Genomic DNA, 21,940 nt, shown 5'->3' with positions numbered 1-21,940 from the left:
TGGAAGGAGATAATAAAACCAGGGTTCATTTCATTCACGCATCAATCTTCTTATTATTGGAGTCAAACAAACCTACCCTGCCTGTTCCTTATACCATCTCACTTCCGATAAGACGGTTGCTACTGTTCGTTTTCTATAAATTGACATCTACGTCGTGGCGCTGTATGCGATGACACTATTACGTCACTCGCTTTTTACATGCTGGCGGTATTGCAACGGTTTTAGTTCCAAAAACGACCACAGTGACGTGTACGTCTCGATATAGAAGTCGAAGTCTATATTATCAATTACGCCAACACCATCATCAGGGTTCATAGTTATAATATTGTTATCATGATTGCATCAATTTTCGATGATTAGTTAAATTAATTTATACATTTGAATTTTTAGACACGGGGAAAATTGGAACTCCTTTCGATGTAAGGTCCAACAGGCAATGTTACAACCCAGGACGGCGAAATTATATGTTGGTCCTATAGAGACAGCGTCGATTGCTTTGGTAAATAGGTAAGAAAATGTTAATTTAACACTTGAAAGGTTTCATTAATTTATATATATATTAACGCCAGCAGGCGCGCACATAGAAAAGTGGTTGGGGGGGGGGGGGTCTAATTAAAAAAAAATCTACTAAAAATACCATTGAATTCAGAATTTACCCCGCTTACTACTTATAGTTTCTTGTCGCTCTTGTCCCCCGCACTTTTCCTGGTGCATTCCTCATACCATAATATACCAGTAGCGAAGGGTGGAGGTAGGCTGTTAAGATCCGCCATAAATAGTGCACATTAAACTTTGTTATTCATATGTATTTGTTTTTATTGAAATAAGACTACAATTTACGGATGGAGTTGGTTAATTAAAAAAAAAAACAAACAATTAAACGCTTCCTAAACCAAACTATAATATATTTGGTATACTTTGGGCGATCCGACAAAATTGCGCACACATTTTCATTCATACTTACTTGTTTTCGTTGAATTAAGAATAAGTACATATTATATTACACAATATGTTGTTGGTCAGTTTTTTGAAATTCATTAAGCTTTTCTTATACCAAGCCACAAGCCACAAGATATAAAAATACTATTCTACGGATAAAATATCCAAAATTATGTATGATTTAATGTCATAAGATTATAGATATTTTATAGATAGACGAGTATTTTTGACTATTATCTATTATGGCTTGGTTTTATTTCGCAGGGCTTAAATGAATTTTAAAAACTAACCAACACCAGCTGTAAATTGTCGCCGGAGTTAAATGAAAACAAATATGTGTAACGTATAATTGACAAAGTATAGTATGCACTATTTATATCGGATTTTAACAGCCTACCTCCACCCTTCGCTACTGGTTTCTACAAGTGCTTATCGAGTGCCTGTAGCCTAACCGTCATAATTATTAGTATACATAATGTTTGTATAGTCCACACTGTCTTGTCTTTTAGACATGTCGCTTTAGAATGTTAAAGCAAACAATGGATGCCTTAGATCAGTGGTTTCCAAACTTTACGTTACTACGCCTCCCTTTTAAAACAAACTAATCTTGGCGACTCCCCCCCCTTAATTTCATTAAATACATTTTTACACAAAGTGCTTTTTTTCTACTAAACAAAAGGGCTCGACACAATAATTTCATTGCATCTAATGCAGAAAATTCCCTTTCCCATAAATATGATCTTACGAATGGTAGTAGTACTTACTTGCATTGTTTTTATTGACAACGTATTATATTATTCTTCAGTTCAACCAAAATTGAACAAAGGTTTTTGTTTCCATATACCCAGTGGCGCACCCAGGATTTAATATTGGGGGGGACCCAAGGAGGAGAATGTAATTTAGTCCCATAGGCTCTTTTTCTTCTTCACAGCCTAATTTCGTTTTCTATTGCACTCGGTGTATCTACACCATGGTCCCCACATCCTGAAACGGGCCCTCAGGCTAAGATATTTGGCGGGCCCCCTACCTACCCCTAAGATTAAAGGCAGTGTGAAACACTGCATTAACGTTTTTCAAATTGTGTTTTAGTTCAAATTAAAGGTACTTATACAGTGAATTATTGGCGATTTTCAATACATCCACTTTAATAATGGAGCTTTAATAATGGAATAATAATCAAAAAATATATTGCACAATTATATAAGCAATTGAAAATGTTCATGGCTATGAAGTATAATAGCGCCGCAGGCGACTTTTTTTTACTATTAAAGCTAATTTATGATGTGTGTTTATCTCACTTATCTCGTCAACCCGACATGCCGGACCCCCAGACTAGAGCCCTGTCAGCGCTCCCAGCCATGACCTACACCACTCCGGAATTCGGGTGGACACCGAAAATTTTTTGATAGTTCCATTAGGGAGTGGGTTTCTAAAAAAACTTAATTGTTTCGAAATTTTTGTGTTAGAAATTAAAATCTAAGAAATTGTTCTAAAAAGGGTGCTGGAGAATTACAAATTATTTTTTGCCAGTGTTTTTATTTGTCTTAAGCCCAAAGGTATATTGGCTTTCAATTTCAATGGTTAAAATCATTCTGATAATTTTCATTGAGCCCAACGGTAGACGCGTGCGATCGATTCGGCAACATCGAAATCACATTAGATCTTTCATCGGCTTTCATAATTTCACGAAGGACTTTTTCGGTTTTCGCTATTTCGCGGATTTTTCTGCTTTTATCATTATTTTCGCGGTGCACTTGCAACAAGCCAGCGGTGCACCGGTTAAGAACCACTGGTCTAGAGCCACAATATTTATGCTGAATTCCACCGATAAAAATGTTTTTTTTTTAATTTACACCACCACCGACTGTGGTGGGCATGGCCCCCACATCATGAATGTTTGGCGGGCCCCCTTACCTATCACCAGGGTTAAGGGGAATGTGATGTTCTACAGTAGTGTTCCCAAATGGTATTCCGTGGATTTATCTATATTGTTAAATAATTCCCTTGAATTCTTGATTTGTCGGACCTCATATCATATTATCGATCGTTATCATACTATGAACCACTGGTCGCGACCCCCTCTTGTGGTAGCCAAGTAGCATTCGACCCTTCGATATTGGATAAATAACCATTTTTATTTTTCTAGAAACACTAAAAATAATTGTAATATAAAATGATACACGTGAATTATTACCATGTAGTTACGTATATCATATTTTCATCATACTTCATATTTTTATGTTAATTTTGATGAAGTAGTATAGCGCCACATGCGATTTTATTTATAATATAACAAATTTCTGGTGTGTGTTTATCTCACAATTAGACGAGCCGCCACGCCGGGCACTCTTAAGCCCGGGCCCCCAGGCTGTAGCCCTGTCAGCCCATGGTGGTGGGTGTAGTCGTACTTTTCGCCGAATTTTTATCGTCGATTTTGGGTTTTTTAATAGTGAAATTCCAAAATATTAATTGAAAATACAAAAAAAAAATATTATTGCATTTAACTTATAGGTACACAAACCTACCCAACAGAACACAGACTAATTTCTCGTTTATCGGACTTTTGTCTATTGCACTCGGTGTACACCACTCCGGAATTCGGGTGGACACCGAGAATTTTTTGACATTTCCATTAGAGATTAGGTTTCTAAAAAAACCCGACATTAGTGTTTCGAAATTTTTGTATTAGAAATTAAAATCTAAGAAATTTTTCTAGAGGTTGCTGGAGAATTTCAAATCATTTTTGCCGTGTTTTTATTTGTCTAATCTACTGGTTTTCAATTTCAATGTTTTTGGGGGGGCCAAGGCCCCTTGGCCCCCCCCCTGGGTGCGCCACTGCATATACCTAGCCATTTTTATTAGTCAGGAAATAGGTAGGTACACTACAAATATGTATTTATAAAATAAAATTCTACATGTGACTTATCATCAATCACACACACCTCACAATCACATCAAATTGTATCACACATACACATATATTATAAAAGTTAATATGCTGTTACTGAAACAGCGCAGTTTTTTACTAATAGAACGAAATTGTGGTGTGTGTTTATCTCACTTAACTGATCGATCCGCAACGCCGGGCCCCCAGGCTAGAGCTCTGTCAGTCCCCCTCTTGTGGGGGCCGTGCACAATAGTATAGAAATGAGGTATATAAAATTAGTCTCCATATCTTCATACAGGTTTGCAAACAACCTAACTTTTATAGGACTGTTTTTTATGTAGTTTATAACTAGCTGCCGTGGCTATATACGTATACTGTGGCTACATTATTGTGTTAAACTTTTCGCGCCTCCCTTTGCAACAATCCGCGCCTCCCCAGGGAGGCGCGCCATCCAGTTTGGAAATCGCTGCCTTAGATTGTTTCACTAATTCATGCGTTCCACTGCGTATCGTGGAATAATGAGCAAGATAAAAAGGATCAAGCCATTAAGAAGGCTATTCCACAGCCAAATCATCTGGGTCACGATTCGAGTGACGGAAAAGCAGAAGTAATATTTGATTCACCTAAATAATTCGTTTTTTTTCGTCCCTGGGGTGGGGTGCGGAACAGAACCCCCAGACCTTTGTGTGTGCGCCTGAATGCCAGGATAAAAAAATGTATAAATATTACCGTAACAATTAGACATATTAGGCCGTAAACCTATATTTCTTTATCGAAGGAATATGTATGCAATATAACACTTAAAAAATTGCAAACATGGCCATATTTAACACATATAACTTGAAACTAGGGATTGAAATATTGAATGTAAATATCAATACCGGTTTTTCGGTATTTATTATTCGATAAAACATAAAAAAAACAGAAGATATATCTATTTAAATCTCTTTTAAACATTATTTTATAGCATAAAACCTATCTACATTTATGTTGACCTTTAAAAATACGCATTGATCATAGTATTGTAGAATTGGTGATTTTTACAAATAATTTGAATATATTGATAACGTTAACTTAAAAAAGGTGAGTTAATCAAATTCAAATAAACCCAGGAAAAGTTTTCATAAATTCAACGCTTTTCGAGTGATAAATAATTATAGAATAATTGAAAACACTTGTCAACAGATGTTTTCTATTTCATTTTTTAAATATTTTTTGGAATTTTGTTTTATTATTATTTCACTTCTGCTGGATTCAGTCAGTATATTTGCGTTTTAGCAGCACATAAAGTATACTAGGCAATGCGTAACATTTCCAAAAAACGCAAACGAGTCTGCATTCTTAATATCAAAAATTTCGGTATTTTGTATTTTTAAAACCGGTATTTTGGTATTGATAAAATACCGGTTTTTAAATACCGGTATTTCAATTTTTTCTTGAAACCATCTCAGATATATAGCTACTGGAAAAAATCTCTTTTTGTAAAAAATACGACACCCGACGTTGAATAAAAGAAATGGTTAATGGCCACAGAACATATCGATGACCCAGTATTAAACAGTAACAACTAAAAAAACGTAGTTTTCAGATAATCATGTTTTAGTATTTTTAATATTTTATTTAATTTAATTTAATATTTAATTTTTACACAAGATTTGACAAGTTTTAAAAGGATACATTTGTCAGAATTTATCTATTCTAAATTGAAACGTATGGTCAACATGGATCTGTACAAAACTGGCTTAATTTGAAAGTTTGTAAAATTTTATATGGGTTTTTTTGACTATCGTATCTAAATTATTTTTTTCGAATTGTTTCTCTACAAAACCGACGAGACTTAATTTTTACGAGTATGTTGATACCAGTATCGCAATTTTTTTGACTTTTACCGTTCAATACTGGGTCACGGATATAATAAATAGAATTCTCGTCCCCAATAAGCCAAATGCTAAAATTTGATGCCAGATTTTAGAAGTGAAAAAATATACTGTTCTAACAAATACAGAGCCGCATTATTGATGTCTACTTTTCATTAGAAAGATTTCATACGAAACATTTAAATATTACTAATATTGGTGTTTTAACACGTTTTTAAAATTAGCATACATATTTAATTTTTACTTTTACACACAACTAATTAGGAATAATATACTGTCTAGATACCTATTGTAAAAGGATATAATTGGATCCCTGTTTATGGCCATATTTGCTTTTTATCCAGTACAGTTCTACATGTTTTCCATCTACGAAAGAATACAAAAATACTTGCCAGTTTTTATACGATGTATATTATACAATATGTATTTACGAGCATAATAATATGTATGGCAGTCTGACTTAAGCAGTCTTAAATTGAATTTGAATTTTCATTTAAAAAAATCACTTGGAAAAAATTGTTTCCACGAAATTACACTGGTATTTGAAATAATTTACTTACCATTTTGTACGAATTCTATCAATAAATTGAACTAAAAGATATTATAATGTTGTCATTTAATTACAGAGCACGTAGTATCAAAGATGCAAATCAAGAAATGCCTCCCGATTTCCTCAATGAGCTACACAAATGGTCGTTAGAATGTAAGTTAAAATCTATGTACGTAAGTATGCGAATGTTTTCATTATAATTTAAAATGGTTAGATGGAATTGTATTATTAAATGAAAAGAGTATGAACATACCTTTTCATTGGGAATGCTCATAATATGTTCCAGTGGCGCGTTTGGTAATGTAGAGCACTACTTCTCAAACTGGCAGGCGCGGCCTCCGAGGGGGGCGTGGAGCTCCTGCCAGGTAGCCACGAAATATTTCAGTATTTGAAAAAAAAGTCATAAAAATGTGATCACTGGACGATACCTGATACAAATCAGTCAAAATCTCGAGGTCGAATTTTCGTGGGATCACAATAGGTACTTTATCCGATATGGATAAATAATCTACTAATATTTATAAATAATTTAGATTTTTTAGTTAAACAAAATAATATTATGCACAATTTATATTGAGACAACATATTTATGCGAAACAACATTTTCATATTACTGGTAATACAAAATAAACACAGGTTGTCTCTTTCAATGGTGAATTTGGAGCAAACCCTGCGAATTATCATTTCAAACATTCTACCGGATATTGATTTATTATTTAAAAATATGCAATCATTCTCCTCTCATTAAATTGTGGTTGTAGGCTGTGTAGCTGGAATAAATTTTAAGTTAATTTTTTTTTAATTTGTGCTTTAAGTGAATTATTTTTAATAAAAATGTACCTAAAATAATAATTATTGGGGTACAGTTCGGTTATGAGGAATACAGCGGTAAACACATTTTGAAAATAGCTGATATACTGGATTATTTGTTAGGTTAACCTAACCTAACCTAAACTAACCCAAACTAACAAATAATCCAGTATATCGGCTATTTTCAAAATGTGTTTTCCGCTATATTCCTCATAACCGAACTGTACTATTATTGGTAAATAAAGTACTGTTGGTTACTAAATACTTTTGGAGATTTTTGACTAATTGATATTTTTATATTTATTTTAAAAAACATCAATTTTTATAAAAATATGAATGTGTATAACTTGAAATGCTTTTTTCATTTATATGAAATCTTATTTAGGTATGGTGCCAATATTTAAGCTCGATTAGATACATTAATACTATGAATTAGTCAAAAATCTTTACGAGGAAAAATTGAAAACTTAATAAACTAAATTTTAATAATAAATATGACTATAAAATATAATGTAATAAGAAGTTGCGGTCCTGTGACAAATTCACATTTTATAACATTTTTTTACAATTATTGTAAGTTTATCTTTGACTTAAAACAAGAAATATTTTTTTAAGTTTTCAGATACATATTTATTAATTAAGGCGAAGTCTTCACTGAGCCTTTTTTAAAGAGGCACCTAGCGGAAAAATACGAAGCTTGCAATTTGAGACATTTTTTTGATAATTTACAATTTCAACTGTATGAATGAATAAATATGTATCTGAAAACATTAAAAATAAAAATATTTTTTATTTTAAGTCAAAGACAAACGTACAATTGTAAAAAATGTAATAAAATGTGAATTTGTTGTATCGGACCGCACCCTATTAATACATATATTTTATGGTCATATTTATTATTAAAATTTAGTTTATTAAGTTTTCTAAGCATCACCTAAGCGATTTTTGACTAATTCATAGTTTTAATATTTTTTATATCTATTTTAAAAAACATCGATTTTTAGAAAAAATATAAATGTGTATAACTTGAAATCCTTTTTATTTATATCAAATCAATTATTTTTATAAATATAAATAAAATATTTATATTATGCAGTTGAAATTGTATCAAAAAAATGTCTCAAATTGCAAGCTTCGTATTTTTCCACTAGGTGCCTCTGGTAGGTAGAAGCATCACCCTAAAGGAATTAAAAGAGTTGTATGAATTAATACATGACATACCTACTATTATTACGTATAGAGGTACCTACTTGAAACATGTTTAGGGAAACACTGAAATTGTACAGTGGCGGCGCACTGTTCTCGTGTTTTGGTGACAGTAGATAAATCAATACTCACTCTGTCATGTTCGAAGTGTACAATTAATGTCTCATTTTTGGTGTTTGATTTGCCAGCAATCGCGAGTGTCGCTTTGGACACGCGTCTCGGGTGTCTGGATCCCGAAGCTCCGCAGGAAAGTCAAGAGTTGATAGACGCGATTAACACTTTCTTCTTGAACGTAGGAGAGTTGGAACTCAAGATACCGTTCTGGAGATTAATAAGCACACCTACTTGGAGAAAATATATATCTGCTCTCGACACCATGAAAAGGTTGGAACAAAACACTGATATAATTGAATAAATTAACCCTGCAGTACATATATAATAATGTCTGGCATGCGTATTATGTGAGACATGAGGACTTATCAAGTAGGTAACAAAGGTCACGAACTTTGAGATTTGAGAATCGTCGTATCCGGCAAATATTAGGAGCATGGCCCCCACAAGGGGGGCTGATAGGGCTCTAGCCTGGAGGCCCGGCGAGGCGAGTCGACCAGATAAGTGAGAACACAAATTTGCTTGAATAGTAAAAAAACGTGCGATTTTCTTTCAATAATATTTTTATTTAAAATTATGTGTTTCTATGATCTGATTTCTAATTGTGTATCAATATTCGACAACCCTATAATTCAAATGGACGTATTAAAATATACAAAAAATCACTAAATATACACATTAATTTTACCGCGTACACCATTTGGTAAACGCTACTGTAGAGCGTCACACTGCCTTTATCTTCAGCGATAGGTAGGGGGACCATGATTAGTGTTATACTGGTACGACCAAGTAACAAACACTCAAAGTAGTGCCCACGATGAAGGGCTTCGCGTGGTTGGGACATGTGTTTCGAATGTTATCCGAGAGTTCGAACCGCACGTGCAGCGATGCTACAATTATTGCTATTTTTACGATATGGGCATCACTTGGCAAGAGGCAAGTTGGCATGCATAAAAACGAATAGAAAAATAAGGAATCCAAAACATTTAAAATTAAATAACACATATTTGAGTTTGGTGGGGGTAGTAAGGATGTAATAAATGAAAAGAATGTCGATACGTTTAAATATATTTTAAATTTATATGCGTTAGATACATACGTGATAAAAGTAACAGTAAAGCTCACATCTTTATGACTTAAACCAACTTCTGTATTAAGTGTCTTTTGTATTAAAATACATTAATAATTATTTACATCGTGAAAAACTAGCCACACGTGTCTCCAATAATATGCTTTTCAATGCAATCCAAAAAAGATATCAACGCATGGTTAAGCTAAAAAACCTTCCGACGAAATAATATTATTAGGTAGATACTTACTTACTAAAAATAAACTGCAAAAATGAAATATATCATTTTAAATTCTACGGAAATATATTATTAGGTAATTCGCATTATGTTTATTAATTGATTTTGTATTTTGTATTCAGAATAACAATGAAGCATATAGAAGCAGCGATGGACAGAGGAGTTGACGGTAACAATAATAAAGAACTGTCACTCCTGCAAAGACTCCTGGCTTCCAACAGCGACCCTCGAATTGCAGCGGTCATGGCTCTAGATATGTTTCTTGTTGGAGTTGATACGGTAAGATATTTTAATTGTAATCTTTCTTAAACTAAAATTAATAGATAAGATAAGAGTAATAGGTAGACATTTTTCTACCGCTACTCTTCAGGGCTTGCGCAGACAGAGAGCGGTCAGGCGGTCTGCGTTCCGCGTTCGGAGTTCGGCGTTCTTTGTACTGTATGGACTTCATACTGTATGGGTACACGGCCGACGGTCAGACCGCGCCGGTCAATTGGAACGCTAGCGTTCTAGAGTTCTATTCCCGGAATTACAAAGAACGCCGTACCTCCCGTCCAGTCCCGTCATGGGAATTTGAGCAGTCAAACAACATAGAGCGAAACCACACGGGGGAGTGAGTACGCAACAGCGGTGCTTTCTCACTTCCACTCACAGTCGGAATATAGCGGTCTCGCATTATGCAGCGCCTGTGTCACTACAACGTTTGTACACAAATGGATCGCTTATTGTTGACCGCCACCTGTCTGCTGTCCCTGAACGCTAGCGGTCAACGGTCGGTTGAACGCAGAACTCCGACCGCTCTCTGTCTGCGCAAGCCCTCAGTGTAAACGTCTTTCATTTAGAGTGATGCTTTTCTAACTGATGTGAGAGGTGGTTAAAGCTCACACAGGGCTGTAGCGCCAGGAAGAAGAAGAAGAACTACATATACCTATCTAAAAACTCAAAATATATGAATATAAAATACCTACTCTACCAATTTATGGAACTGAATATTTTAAAATTAGAATATTCGGCGTAGGCAGTGGCGTCCCGTGCGCGCAGGTAGACTATGCACCGTATAGGGGCGGCAGTTATCCAAAGAGCGGCAAATTGAAGACAAAATAAATTGCTGAATATTTTTTTTTGAGTTAATAAATTCAGCTTAGATCAGTGCCAACTAAATGTTAGGAGATATTCCCAACGCCTTAGAAAACGCATAATATATTGAGACACAAATACTACTCCGGGAAATGAATGAATATAATAAAAGCATACTGCTATGGAAAAGACTCAAAAATATCTATATAGCCCATCAATGAGCTTGTATTGAAAAACTTATTAGAGGCCCGACGCACTGACTGATTTTGAGGCCCCCTTAAAAATATTAATTATATTTTCCAAATGAATCATGCATTTAAACAATTTATTAATTTGAAAGAGGCCCCCTTTCAAATATTATGACGAATCGATTGCGACATTTGCGTTAAAGAAACGCGCCACTGATAACGGGAGGTGCGGAATGTTCAGTTTGTCTAAGGCTGGCACTTTACCTAGGGATATTACTGAGAATATGATATACATATCGACGACCCCAGGAAAAACCATTGTAAGTCTGAAAATAGCGTTTCCGGTTTTATTAGCTTTTTATAATATTTAATTTTTTATGCATGTCCTGTAAAAAAATCAGGTCTCTAGCATAAAAATTGACGAAGTTAGGTTTTTGACAATGGTGCTCTATATCTACATATCGCATCGACCAAATTTGTGTTCACAGAAATATCCGAGGAGTATAGTCATACCTCGATAACAAAAGTGCACTGCGCTTTATTTTACAAATAAGAAGGTTGTTATACTTGTTATAACATTCTTTTACGGAGATCTAAAGAAACAGCATGATTTATATTGACGTATCACAATAATTTAAAAAAACATATTGGTTTATCTCCGAAAAATATTGGTATTTGCAGTGAGTATTTGCATTATTAGTTTAAAAGTTAGTCAATATTATTGTGTCAGAAAGTTAAGTTATTATATTATTTAATATAAAACAAATACCGAAAAGAAACGGAATTAATTTTCACTTGCATAGCTACTTTAAAAAACTTCTCAGTTATTAATATTATCTTAAAATTTGAAGTAATTATATTAATTTTGATTCGCTTATTTAAATTAATTCACTGCCTGATAAAGACCTCTTCAATCTCTCTCTTACTCTTTTCGGTTGATTACTCTCCCATATAGATACTCAACAAAACAATGAAGTAAAGTTTCAATTTGAAAATGTTATATTATTTAATAGAAAAATAATATCATATATAAAACGTTATTTATATATAATTATATTTAATTACTTTGCAGTTACCTACTTAACTTAAAATGAGTTTGTAATATTCTAATATATACATTTAATTTACATAAATACCCAGTAGAAAAATACATATTTTAATTAAATATTACTATCACTATAAAATCAAATATTTTGGACCTAAAAAGGTAACTACCTAAAATATTATGTTTTAACTTCAAAATGTTATTTTATCATTAGTAGAAAATGACATTACATATTATTTTGGTTAAATTAATCTTGCACAAAGATAATAAAAAATCACTATTATCATGGTTCAGTTTGAAAACATTACTAATTGTTGACTAATTTTTTATGATCCAACCAAGTTAAATAATCCTTTTCATTGCATTTTGAAATGGAATTATTTATGAATGGCTTGCTTTGGAAATAGTATAATAGTAATGAACTTCGTCTAAATATCATTAACACGTGCGTCAGTTCTTAGTATTTTTGAAAATATAAAAGGGTACACATTAAGTAAATAATGCATAATTTTGTATTTTGAACACAGAAAAGTTTCTGAGTTCCCTGATTTTGAATATTCCTCAAAGATAGAAATTACCCAAAGGATTATATTATTTTATTACATGCCATTCGCCGAAAGGGATTAAGCGGCTGGGATTTTTGAAAACGTGTTTTGACGTGACATTGTTTACAATACAATTTGAAAGTAACAATAAAATTTTAATGGTCAATAATTGTTAAAGCATTTTATGCTTATCTAAGTAGATATATTTTGGAAAAAGGATGAAGTAAAGTAAACAAAATGATGTGTAGGTATTCTGAAAACAAACCCATCGCTGGTGATTGGGAATTTTTAATATTACCTACTAATTAAAGACATATATTATAATCTTAGCATTGGTGAGTGGTGACATAATTTTCGATGTTAGTTAAATTTGTTCAAAATAAATATACAGTGTTGCTTTTAACAAACAATAACATTTCTATAATATTTTCATCACAATTTGACATAGCTTATTTGATTTTTAACACTATAGATAAGTACATAAATATTATGTATCTATAGTTTGTGAAAAACTCAAATAAACCATGTCAAATGGTGATATCGTACACGGTATCTCGTAGATTTTAATTAAAATATCAATTGGATTTGAAAAGTCTGTAATGGTAAGTATGTACTTAAATCCATATACTTACCTCCTATTCACCTATTGACTATGATTTTTATAAATTATAAAAACCACTTTAAATAGTAACTACCTAATTATTATTTCATCCAATTTAAATCGGTCTGAATTATACATTTTGTAAAACTATCAAAATAAATAGTTATGAATGGACAAATGATATAGTAAACTGTGTTTCTTTGAGAAAATTCGTATTAAAACTCTACGCAATCGATTAAATAACAATATAACATTTCAAGAACATACTACCTACTTGAATGCAAATTATTTTTTTTTTCAGTTTATAAAAAAAATGCAAATCCACACCAACAAAATAAATTTGATTATTTAAATTTGAGAGCATTAGTACACATTTATTTCAACCTTTTAAATAAATAATAAAAATCATAAAACATCGTATTAATTAACGTAACAGAGCTCAATTAAGAAATATACTTACTGAAGTTTATATTGACAATATAATATAATCAATCTATATTTAATTATAATTGGCAATAACATTCATATTAACGATTGAGATTAAAAAATACAAACGATAATTAATATGGTCATAATTTATATGAAATTTTATAATCTTAATTATAGAAAGGTATTATAAAATTATATGCACAAATAAGGATACTCTTAAAAAAATAGAAGGTAGGTACTGACAAAGCAATTTCTCTTGTTTATACAGATACTGTATGAATATCATTTTAGATAGGTACATAATCATAATTATCGAATGGACTTGTAATACAAGCCTAATAATTATATTAAGTATATATTTTTATATAAAGATTTCTGATGATGCACAGTTGACTGCGGTCTCATCTGAGAACGAAAGTAATAAACCTCTCTTTCATTAATAATTGTTAGGTAAACATAACATTAGTTATTTTGTTAATACGTAGTTATAATTTTCAAACTAGAAAATCTATATTTTTGCAAATAGTATGATGTTTAGATAGGTATATCTGTGCCAAATGTTCAAGAATATATTTCAGTAGTTGTTTACTACCTACATTCTTATGTTCAAATAAGCAAAGCGGTTCGTAATTTATATTATTGTATTAAACCGTACATATGTTTTTTCTAAAATGGTAATTACTTATTTAAATAAAATTCATTCCCTCAGAAATACAATTATGCAGTTAATAAAGTATATAAGTAATTATTTCCCTAGTTTTCATAATTAAGTCAATTACTATCAATAAATTAAAATTGGCTTAGTGATTTACATGACGATTGACATTATGTTTTTTCAACAGTTTTAATGAAAATTGTGTTGTAAAGAATAAAAAAACATTTCTTTTAGCTATTTTTTAAATCTAATAGTTACCAATGTTATGTACTAATTTCTTATACAACTTCTTTATTATTCCATTATTAACATTTTTCCTGAATGTTTATTGTTTCGTAATGTACATATTCTCATTATTTATAAAAATATCAATAATAATTTACAAAAAAAATAAAAAAATCATACTTAAATACTTTTAAATTATAAAAACTCCGTATAAAAATATATATATGTCAATATATCCTCATACTCTTTGTTAAAACTTTATAGACACGCTGTATTATTTCGAGTTAAACATTGCGCAATGATGGTTCTTCCGTAAAAGAGCATTATAAATATAGGTGTACTAAATAAAATCGTATAGAGAAAGAAAAACGTGACGTAAAACAAGGTTACATCTCAGAGTATGAGTCTGTTACGCGGAGTCTGTAATCTATTTCGTCCGCGCAAAAGCATGTTGAATCAAGTCAAAGCACCAAGCGCGTAATATTATTCCAAATAAAAACGATTTTTTGACATTATCTCAGCTGTTTATTAATTAATCAACATTAAATTTTGATAGGAATATAGACCATAAATTGGTTTATCTGATTTACTTAAATAAGATAAGAAAAAACTAACTCATTTTATATGATGAATTTAATAGCGTAAATATTTTAGTTTTTTCGCTCTCCTGAACATTTGTGATTTTAGACTTACACCGGTTTTTCCTGGGGCCGTCGATATATAAAGTGTTTTAATATATAAGTAATTATTAACAGTCCATAAAATCACAAGCAAAAACCATCTCTGCAACCAAGCATCCCGCTTGTGTTATTTTATTATATAATATGGAGTTGAACAAAATATATATACGTAATAATATATAAGTTCTAGTTACTTTTAATAGGGCTTGCGAATTTTGAGGGTAAGTAAGTGAAATATTATCATGCTACGGTATGAAGTAAATTTTACTGTATAAAATAATAATAGTTTTGTTTTAATTTAATATTATACTGTCATCTGGTGAGTCAAATTCAAACTATAAGTATACAAAATTACATCATATTGATTTATATATTGTTCGATAGGTGTCGGTACAATAATATTATTTGTTTTTTGATTCAACATAATGTTGCTACTGGAAGAGAGAATAGTGGAGTGTTCGAATAAATAAAATTTTAGATACTTACTATCCTCTTGTTGTACGAGTATAATCAGGGAACTCAGAAATAATAGGAACTGAAATACATAACGTGTAAGGCGATAGCAGGTAACCGACTCGAGTAAGGAAGAATCCGGGTTAAACTTACACACGTGTTAAGAACACGTTTTTCGTCGAATACTAAAAACTGCCCTCGGTTTATGCATTTACGCTCATTTAATGTTGGTGTATTACACACACTATTACACGTGCATAATGCGTGCTTCATTTTCGTAGGACACTCACACATTCAAAACCCTGCTTCAAGGATGCGGCGTATTGAATATAGCCTATCGATATTCTATTTATTATCCTGTTTTGTGAGTATAATTATAATTGGACACATGAATCATATATCCGGTGTGAAATAATAAGATGGTCGTATGTTTTAGACTTCAAATGCTGTTGCATCGATCTTGTACCAGCTGTCAATACATCAAGAGGAACAGGAGAAGCTTTATCAGGAAATCTTGAGCGTCTTACCAACAGCGGATACTCCTTTGACTGCATCGAATCTTGACAGTATGCAGTACTTGAAGGCATGCGTCAAAGAAACACTTCGGTAGGTAAAAGCAAACAAACTGTTAATGTTGAGTAGGTATCTTTTTCGTCATTTACAAGACAAAAGCGGACGTTATGATTGTGTATGTATATTCAAAATGACAAGTTTCAACGTTTTATTACTTACCTACTTCCGTATCTACTTATGAAAAAATTAAAAAAAGATTTATTGGAATGTTTTAGAAGACACTATGGTCATTTGGATAATTTCATTAATTTATTATTAATTGTCGAAATAATATTTATAGGTACGCAAGACATTTTCCTTGGCAGTGGTAAAAATGATGTAAGGATTCGGTGTCAACCTTATAGGCAGAGATTTTCTGTTATTTTATATGAAGCATGTTCCTAAATAATTATAGATGCCACCATAAAGTTCCTAAATTTAGATATTTTTGTATTACATTCTTGGATGGGGTGTGGTTCTTACCAGGGCTCAAAATGACCAGAGCGCCGTTTCGGTTCATGAAATCGTTAATTTATCGCTCTGTCCGGTGGAAAAAGTAATTGACCATCTTAGCTAGATAGGTCATATAACAAAAAATCTAACACATTTATTTTTATAAAATATACATAAAATTTGATAACTTTAAATAAACCTACATATATATTTATGTTCCTTTCAAATAGCAATGAATTTGGTTAAATTTTGTACACCTTGCTCAAATTATAATTTTTTTTTTATATATTATAATACCTATATATTTACATAATTACTACAGTCGAACTTGGTTATTTATTACGAGGAAGATGGGACTGACTGAATGTGCTCGTTATAAGCGTTACTCGTTATATCAGAGAATATGTATTTTTAAATGAGCGGTTCAAATTCAATTCAAACAAAAATACACATTTAGAATTTTTCTCCGAAACAAGCATGGCATTCATTCATAAACTACAAAAGAAGTTGTTTATTGTAATGAACGCTGGTAAGTACCTACTTACTTCACAAACTTTGGATTTTTTTTCAACCATATGCGTGGATACTTTTTCAATCTTGTCGGCGAAAACACCAATTAGGTACTAAGACACTTAACTAGTGACATAAACGAAATCCGAACCCGGCGGCATCCTGTCCGGTCGGATTTTATTGCTTAGGGTCGAAATGTTTTTAAATGATCGACACATTAACAGTTTTAAGAAAAAATTTGACAATGTTATTTACTTTATTATATCCGATAAGGAGCTCGTTATAAAAGTGAATAAATAATGTATGGAGAAAATCATAAACTAAAATGTCAACGAATGTTTCCTCGTTACATCTGAGATCTCGCAATATCCATGATTGTAATAACCGAGCTCGACTGTATATGTATACATTAGGTCTCATTTTTATTATGTTTTACTCTTTTTATTGTTATTATTGTGTATATATTTGTATTAATTGTATTATCTATAAGAATCTACCTACTATTAAATAAAAATAATTTCCAGATAGGAAAAAAAATCTGAAAAGAAAACAATTTGTTGCCATATTATTAAGTATTTTCATATAAAAAATAAAACGTTGTTATAAATTTATAATTTCAGGTTATATCCTACGGTAATTGGGAACGGTCGCTGCCTCACAAGGGATACAGTAGTTCATGGATATCAAATACCGAAAGGGGTATGTATAGATACATTTAAAAAAATTCAAACTATAAAATTATTCCGTTCGAAAATTTGTTGCTGATTTAGAATACCAAAAATCGATTATTTTTTATTTAATTGTATCTAATTGACACACAAGATTGCCAATAGTTAATCGCCTTGGATAAACATGAATGAAACCGTTTTTCATTGGTAGTTTAACAAATTTGATGTTCAAAACTAGTCGAGCTTGAATTATCGAATGTATGGAAATAACCGCCGTCCAAGATAGGGAGTTAATATTTGCAGGAATGTAGAATACAATAATATGTCATATTGTATAAAGTTCACACTGATCCGAGTGACGTAGGACCTCCTGATTCATATTATGTCGATGTAGGTAAACGATATCTTGCAGGTAATTAGTTCTTGGTCTCTATTATTACCAAAAAACGGTTCACGTTAAAAAAATAAATCAATTTATTTTGGTACTTAGCAACTTATAGCTATGATGCAAACTTATACTGATTTACTCACTCTATTTTGGACTTGTTTTTTTGATTTGGTCATCACATAGTATATAGATAACAGTGGCGAAAGGTGACTTTTGGATCAAAGAAAAAGAGCACACTTGTCAGGAAATATGCGATATTACTACTGATGAATAGGTACACACTAATGTCAATGTCACACTAAATAGATTAAATTTCAATAGCTCACTGACGATATAGAATTGAGCAATGATTATTAATTATGTATTTTTCTATGTAACATATGCCTAAAAATATATTATGGGTAATTATCGGTAATTATGGGTAGCGGTATCAACAGCCCCATATGACAAAGAACTAAACAAAAAATAGTATATGTAGTCTATGACTGAATTAACTGATAAATAATAATCACGAGATAAAATTATTAATTATTTAAAAAATTATTCTATCTTTATATGACGTGATTGAACCCATAATTTTTTTTTATTTAGGTATCGCATTATTAATTATTATTTGAATAAAGCGCCAAAGTGACAGTCCTCGACACTAAATATATCCGGAGATAAGATTTGCCTTATAAGCTTATAGATTTGTATGAAAAAAAACCAGGCTGCCCGATGCCCTTGAGACGCAGTTCATACAATAAACTAGCCAAATTCATCTCGAGTGAATCGATATTTCAATAGTCGCTAGAGGCGCTGCTTTTTCACTTATTATTTATTTATTCTGCATTATTATGACGATAGATGGCTCTTATTTATATATTTTTTAAATATTAATTAATTATTCTGACGATATATTCAATGTTGGTTCCCGAACATTTTTTTTATTTATTTAAATTTAAATACTTAATATCTATATGCCGCGTGGCTTAAGCGCCGGTCTATAGTATCGAGGGTCCCAGGTTTGAATCCTGGGTCTGGCAAGTAGACATTGTTTTTCAATTTGAGTATGATTCAGGGTATGGACCTAATAGGTTGAGTAAGTGGCTGGCACCCATTTCTCGTAAAAATAAAATCTGTTAATACAAACCTCCACTCTGTGGAGGCCCATATGGTCCTATTAAGATCGGGCATGGTTGAAAGAAAAAAGAAAGAATATTTCTTAGAAGGTAGGCTTCAAATAATCTGCTACTATGGAGCCTTCGCCACTGATAGATAGGTACCATCTGGAGTATTTCGAAAAGTGTCCTTAATTTATTATAAAGACATAAATATAAAGAAAAGTCCTTAAATAACACATTTTTGAAGCTGTACTTTTCTCGACTGTGGGATGAAGTACAATCATTAGAAATGAACCCATGTTTATGGATATCAAACGGTAATGATTTTAATATATTTTTTACAGACTCAAGTGATCTTCCAACATTACGTGATTAGTAACATGGATAAGTACTTCCCAAACAGTTCAAAATTCTGCCCCGAGCGTTGGCTGAAAGATCCAGAATCGTCCAACAAAATGACGTCTCACTATCACGCGTTTGCATCTTTACCCTTTGGCTATGGAAAAAGAATGTGTTTAGGAAAACGCTTTGCAGATCTTGAAATACAAACAGTTATTTGCAAGGTAAAAATACCTCTTTATATCATAAGCCTGGATGAATTTACTGCTAGAATAATAGCGTTTGTATACGTGCATGCATTTACTGGGGGCAATAGTGTGTATTTTAAACTATCGTGACAATAACTGTTTACACGTAAAAGTCCACTGTCTCTCCAATCTCATTCTTCACGAGTGAGTGAGACGAGACGTTGTCATTTTATGGTACTATTACTACTATTTGATAGGTAATGAAAATCGGTTAACCTCAAAATTCGTTTTTTTTGCCGGCAGGTTTGCCACTGTCGTTCTACTGCGCAGGCGCAGATCGAAAAAATCCCTGTTATCGCATGACAATTCAGAAGCTTCCAAACTTTTTTGGATCATGCGTGCAATCTTACCAACTGCAGGATAATACATATTATTTACCCATACATTTTCTTTTTATGGCCGCGATAATACTTACTATCAACAGTAACTCCATGCAGGGGTGAACGGGGTATTCGGCATAAGAATTAAACTGAGCGGCTCTCATGGTGCAGTACGTAAGGCACTGGCCTTCCACATGCGAGTTCTGGGTTTGATCCCGGTGAAGAAAAGAAGTTTGTGATTGTTCAAAATTACTAACAACCACCTTGTACGAAAAAGCAAGAACATGGTTAATAATAATTATTAAAAAAAAGAATTCCATGCGTTGCGTTGACCTTACATGTTTTACCTTATTTAATTTTACGATTAGGTACAATTTTTCACACTTTTAAGTCAAAATTAAATTGGATTGTATTATACTGTTTTCTATAGGTACCCTATTATTTATCGGGGTCACGGGTCACTTGGTTTCTATAAAATGTGGTCACGACTCGAAGAAGGTTGGGAATGTGTAATAATTATAATATTTAAAAAGAAATGTTATTATACAACTTTAAAACAAAAAAAATCCATTCATATGAATCTAATATAAAATAGAAAATAGAAAAAGAAAAATGGTACAGTCGGTTATGGGGAAGCCAGCTGCAAACATATTTTGAAAATAGCCGATACTGGATTATTTGTTAGGTTCGGTTAGGTTAGGTTAGGTAAGGTTAGGTTTTCATTCTTAAATTAATGAATTTTTCCAAAATCGGCTATGACCTATGAATTAACGCGGTTCCCGCCTGGCTTCCCCATAACCGACTTGTACCAGAAAAATTACAAAAACATATAAGCAGTATGTCGTATTACGAAAGGAAGTGGAGTAAGTAGACAAAAGAAACAATCATTTACTGCAATGTTTAATTGTCTGAATTGAGGTATTGAACATGTCAATAGAAGAATTACCTATTAGAAAAAAAAATAATTTTTAGTACTGAAGAATAATACTCTTTAATCTTCTGCATGTTTGGTATTAAAATAATAATTGAATTAATAATCATTAGCAAGTGTGAGGACATTTTTATAAAATTCCACCTAACACCTGACGCCACATTAATGTTATATTATAAAGGGTTGATCTTTTTTCTTTCAGATGGTACAGGCATTTAAAATAGAATACCATTACAAGGAATTGGACTATCATATTCATCCAATGTATACACCAGACGGACCTCTTAAGCTACGGTTACTGGATCGAAGCGATGAACGATTAAGATAAAATACAATAACTATATTATTATAGATATTACGATGTGTAAACGAAACCTGAAAGTTTAATCCTTGTAAATAGTAATAAGTAGGTATATTAATAAAATTATTATAGAAAAGTTCTGTCATAAATAAAATAAATTGCTTAGTACCTACCTAAATTTCCACAAAATATTGTTTTTAATTATTACAAACTTAAAACCGGCTCCTTTTGTTGATTTTTTTTTAAATATTGAAGATAAAGGTAAGTTAATCATACCAATTAAGTCGAAGCACAAAACAAAATTAAATGACATATTGTGGTTTCCAATAAAATTAACATATATGCCATATCGGAATTTACGGTTCCATGGATAAACAGAATAGTGACAAAACAGAACAGCGATAAATATGACTATGACCTTTTAGGAAAAATATAATAATTGATATTGAAATTGTCGTACATATCTCTATTTATGTTATATAGATAGTTTTATATAATTATACAGTTTCTGCATTCCTAATCGCTGGAAAGACTCAATTAAA

The 21,940-nt window shown here is 31.9% G+C and overlaps 1 protein-coding gene across 1 annotated transcript in view; it reads left to right on the top strand.

The window, feature by feature from the left end:
• LOC147077706 (putative cytochrome P450 49a1) overlaps window positions 1-21,583 on the top strand; it is a 41,665-nt gene extending 20,082 nt beyond the window's left edge. The window contains exons 5-12 of the mRNA XM_085940126.1: window positions 391-507; window positions 6,330-6,406; window positions 8,458-8,653; window positions 9,810-9,966; window positions 16,022-16,191; window positions 17,721-17,799; window positions 19,604-19,822; window positions 21,300-21,583. Coding sequence (XP_085796252.1) covers window positions 391-507; window positions 6,330-6,406; window positions 8,458-8,653; window positions 9,810-9,966; window positions 16,022-16,191; window positions 17,721-17,799; window positions 19,604-19,822; window positions 21,300-21,425 — 1,141 coding nt within the window. The 3' untranslated portion in view covers window positions 21,426-21,583. The remainder of the gene's footprint in view (window positions 1-390; window positions 508-6,329; window positions 6,407-8,457; window positions 8,654-9,809; window positions 9,967-16,021; window positions 16,192-17,720; window positions 17,800-19,603; window positions 19,823-21,299) is intronic.
• The last annotated feature ends 357 nt before the right edge of the window (window positions 21,584-21,940 follow it).

The sequence above is a fragment of the Rhyacophila brunnea genome, unplaced genomic scaffold (assembly GCF_057557595.1).
Source record: "Rhyacophila brunnea isolate RB1 unplaced genomic scaffold, BYU_Rbru_1.0 scaffold_12, whole genome shotgun sequence".
Taxonomy (NCBI): domain Eukaryota; kingdom Metazoa; phylum Arthropoda; class Insecta; order Trichoptera; family Rhyacophilidae; genus Rhyacophila; species Rhyacophila brunnea.
Note: the sequence above shows the minus strand (reverse complement) of the source record. Positions and strands in the feature narration are given on the sequence as shown.